Source organism: Hipposideros armiger, unplaced genomic scaffold (assembly GCF_001890085.2).
Source record: "Hipposideros armiger isolate ML-2016 unplaced genomic scaffold, ASM189008v1 scaffold_22, whole genome shotgun sequence".
NCBI classification, from domain to species: domain Eukaryota; kingdom Metazoa; phylum Chordata; class Mammalia; order Chiroptera; family Hipposideridae; genus Hipposideros; species Hipposideros armiger.
The window spans coordinates 6,003,147-6,007,183 of NW_017731372.1; the positions used below are offsets into that span (position 1 = coordinate 6,003,147).

A 4,037-nucleotide genomic window follows, 5' to 3' on the forward strand; every position below is an offset into this window, starting at 1 on the left:
GATTTTAGCTTTCCTGTATTTTCTTAATTTTCTACAATGAATATGTATTATTTTTATAACCAGAAGAAACAATGAAAGTTCCTAAAAGCAAAAATCAATGCATAGGGTTAGCTTCAAATACAAATTTTTTCTTCTACTATATCCTCTTTTTTAACCTTGTTTTCTCCCTGAAGAAACATCAAAACGCAAAAAGACCTTAGAGAACAATAATAAAAAATAGAGTATGGTGTGGGACGGGGGCCACAGCCCTGGTGGTAATTTGCAGGAGAAGAAACAGGAACTGGTGAATACCTGATTGTCAACAGCGCTGGCTTCTAGGTCAAGCAGGCAATGATGCTGCTTTTTTATTTGTTTGCAGGACAGCAGAAGCACTTGATGATTATCTTGTCAGCATAATGGCGTCTGTAAACAGACCCAGTGAAATAAATAAGAACCTTAAAGCCAACAGACAACAACTCCTGAAAGAGATAAATGAAAAGCGTGAATCCAACTGCTTGGTGGAAAGAAGCAATCGAGTCAGTTTATTGAGAGTTCAAAAGAGGCACTTCCAGGGTGCATATGAGTCCTGCACTCAGACCCAAACCAAAGAACCTGTTCCCGACAGTGGGAGGAGCTCCTGGGTCAAACTGAGTCTCCTTGTTCACACGGAGAAAAAGCACTTTCCAACAAAAAGTAAGGTGTTATGGCAGGATTCCCATCCAATCGACAGGAGGGATTTATGTGTATATTTAGACAGAATTTCTGGGGTTGAAAGAGGTTCATAAGTATTGCTCTGGGATAGCTTAAATGCAACCTGTCTGAAGTTAAAAGTATCTGTAAACTAGGCTGGTTGATGGAAGATCTACTATGGACCAGAGATCCTCCTTTTCTTGTGCTTACAGAATCCCAGGCTCCACCTCCAGACTGCCTCATTCACTAGGCTCTAGTTTGGATCCTAGAATCCACGTTCTCAGCAGGCTAAGGTGATTCTGATGCTGATGGCCTGAGAACCGTGTTTTGAGAAAAGTTATAATAGGTCATTATAACAGACCACAAAAACTCAGGAGGTCTCTCCTTTCTCACCAATTGCTGTTCCCTCTGCAAAATTTTCATGTGCAAAGTTAAGATACAATGGAAATGATTTTGATGACAAATATCAAACAAAAAGCCATTGAGAAACAATAGTAAATGGGGAGGGAGGTTGGGGTGGGAGGTGATGTGAGGCGGTGGTGGTGGCGGTGGTGGTGGTATTATTTGCAGGAGCAAGAAGAGGAAGTGGTAACTACCTTGATTGTAAATACTTGTTTCTGATTCAAGACAAGTAACTGATGGTGTTTTTTTCATTTATTTGAAAAGGAGAGTATTATTATATTAAACACAACCAACAAATGACTAATTTAGGTCAGAATCGGAAGAACTGCCATATTGGAGATGTAACTTCTTTGATGAGGGGGCTGTGACTATGTTTGCACCATGCTCTTAGTAATGGGTGTAGAGAGGATGAGAACAGTGTGGTGTGAAAACTGAGGTTCTCCACTGTGTTTTAAATCTGATCTGTAACAGTCATGTGGTTTACATAAAAATAACTATTTCAGAAGGAGGAATGCCTTTAGTGTACCTAATTCTAAGCGTAATCTTTTATTCTGGTTGAATTACCCGGAATTAGATGAGTTAAATCACAGCTAATAGGTTAGTTCTCACAAGTTTAATCGTGGAGGGTAAAATCCACCTCCTATGGCAAACATAGTTTACCACATTACATGAATACATGTTTTTCTACAAAACAGTCTTTAGAACTTTAAAATAAACCTTTAAATATTGCAGAAAAGCTCTGTTCTTGCTAAGTGAACAGACTTAAACAGAAATTCAACTTTATGATGACAAGATACAGAATAAGTATGGATCTAATTTAAATGCTGTAGTAATTGGTATGTAAACACATTCTTTCTTTAATTAACCTAAACTAGTAGTTCTCAAAGAGTGGTCTGGACACCCCTAGGTATTTGTCTTTTTCAGGGGTCCACGAGGTCAAAGCTACTTTCATAATGATACTGAGACCTTGTTACTGGTTCAAAGTCTGGGTGTCTGCAGCTTCAAAAGGCCAATATTCAAAACGTCAGAGTTTGGAGTAAGGAAAGTTTATTCATTGAGAAGGTGCCAAGCTCCAGACGATGGAGGGGGCTTCGGGCTTCCACAAATCCATCTTAAGAGAGCCCAGAATTCAGGCTTCTTTTATGTCAAGGGAGAATGGATAGGGCAAGAGTTGATTGCCCACAGCAGGCATCTGGGCGCCAAGGAAGATCTCGAAATCTCTAAATCTCTTTGTTCCTGGTTCCTTGACCTCTGTTGGTCTGAGTCTGGTCTTGAGGCTCCTGAAAATCTCTGATAAACAATCATTATTTTGGTCCATATTTGCCCATCTGTACAGGAGAGTTACTTGTAAAGGGGCAAGGGGTTGTTCTTCCAAGAACTCAAGCCTCAAACAGAAGTCCTTTATAGCAGGAGCTATTTGCCTGAAGGCCTTGGGAAAATGCAGGCTAGAATTAAGATGGAGTCAGAGAGACCAAGCATTTCACTCTGCTACAATATTATTTGCCTTTTTTTGCTCTCATGCTCTTATAGGAGTACAGTGAAGTTTCCCAGGAGCAATATGATACGTAATAATGTTACTCTGACCATTAATGGAATGTGGACTGGTGTTCTTGAGTTTTAAATTTTTTCTCAGTATTAATTTCTAATGTGGTGAACGTTGAGAGCTACAACACACATGAACAAAAGTTTGATAGGGTCCTCTATAATTTTTAAAAATATAATGGATCCTGAGACTAACAAGTTTGAGAACCACTTGTCTAAACAAATGGTAGGTATCTGTTGATCCAGTGCTATGTATTCTCAAAAGCTTATTAACATTTTCCCCCATGGTTTTCTTATTAATCTCTATTTGAAGCTTATGGTCTGTGGTTTCAACTTTAATTCGAATCAAGGATACAAATGGGGCAGGGTGGATATTGGGGACTTTATAAAAATTTCTACAAGTGGAAAGTACCTAGATATAGAGAAGGGTGCTGACATTTTTTTGAGTACCTACTTTATTCTTAATACTGTTAAGATTTGAAAAAGTTAACAATAATACCCTTCTGTTCCAAATCTGAGTTTACATCAATTGAGACATAGATGGAGGTAAAAATGTGGGCTTCGTTACTAGAAAACAAACCTATACCAGAGGAATTGGCTTAAAAGCAGCCAAAGGTGAACTCATCCCAAAAGAGACCTTACCCCATTCCAAACCAAAAGTTCGGGCCTGCCACACTAGACTGAGAACATATGAGAGAATATGCCCTCCTTCAGGAGGCCACCAGATGCAAAGAGAAAACCCTCATTTGTAGAACAAGAAGATGGGATATTACCTCTAAAATTTGGTAAACATATTACTCTAGCAGGCCCTCAGCAAATACACAATGAATCACAATAAACATCATGAACTATAAAATAACATCCTCTTTTTTTATTTTTGCAAGATTTTATTGGGGAACTGGGGGAGGGGAACGGCATTGGAGAATCGGGGAAGGGAAACAGACAAGTTGCTGTCCTTTGGTTCTTCAGTCTAGTTGTGGAGGATGTTGCTTCACTGGCCCATGTTGGTATTGTGATCATTGTGCTCTTCCCGGCTGAGGCAGATTGGTCGCCGGCCATTGGACGGCTACTCACGGAGACTCCTGGCAGCTCACGCCAGCTGCCGGCCACACATGGTAGCTTATGGCAGCCCACTGCAGCCCCACTGCAGCCCCACTGCAGCCCCACTGCAGCCCCACTGCAGCCTACACCGTTACACCGTACCTGCCACTCACAGCAGCCCAGCCCCAGGTTGAGCTGTTGTTCACCATCTTAGCTGTAGAGGGCCCAGCGTCACTGGCCTTCATGTGGGATCCAAGCCAGGGGCCCTGCTGCTCAGAGCTCACACTCCCAAGCCAACTCTTTTTTTTTTTTTTTAAAGATTTTTATTGGGGAATTGGGGGGATGGGAACAGTGCTGGGGAATTGGGGAAAGGGGAACAGACA

The 4,037-nt window shown here is 41.1% G+C and overlaps 1 protein-coding gene across 1 annotated transcript in view; it reads left to right on the forward strand.

The window, feature by feature from the left end:
* The first annotated feature begins 395 nt into the window (after positions 1–395).
* Positions 396–4,037, forward strand: part of SPATA45 (spermatogenesis associated 45) — a 5,539-nt gene continuing 1,897 nt past the window's right edge. The window contains exon 1 of the mRNA XM_019635467.1: positions 396–672. Coding sequence (XP_019491012.1) covers positions 396–672 — 277 coding nt within the window. The remainder of the gene's footprint in view (positions 673–4,037) is intronic.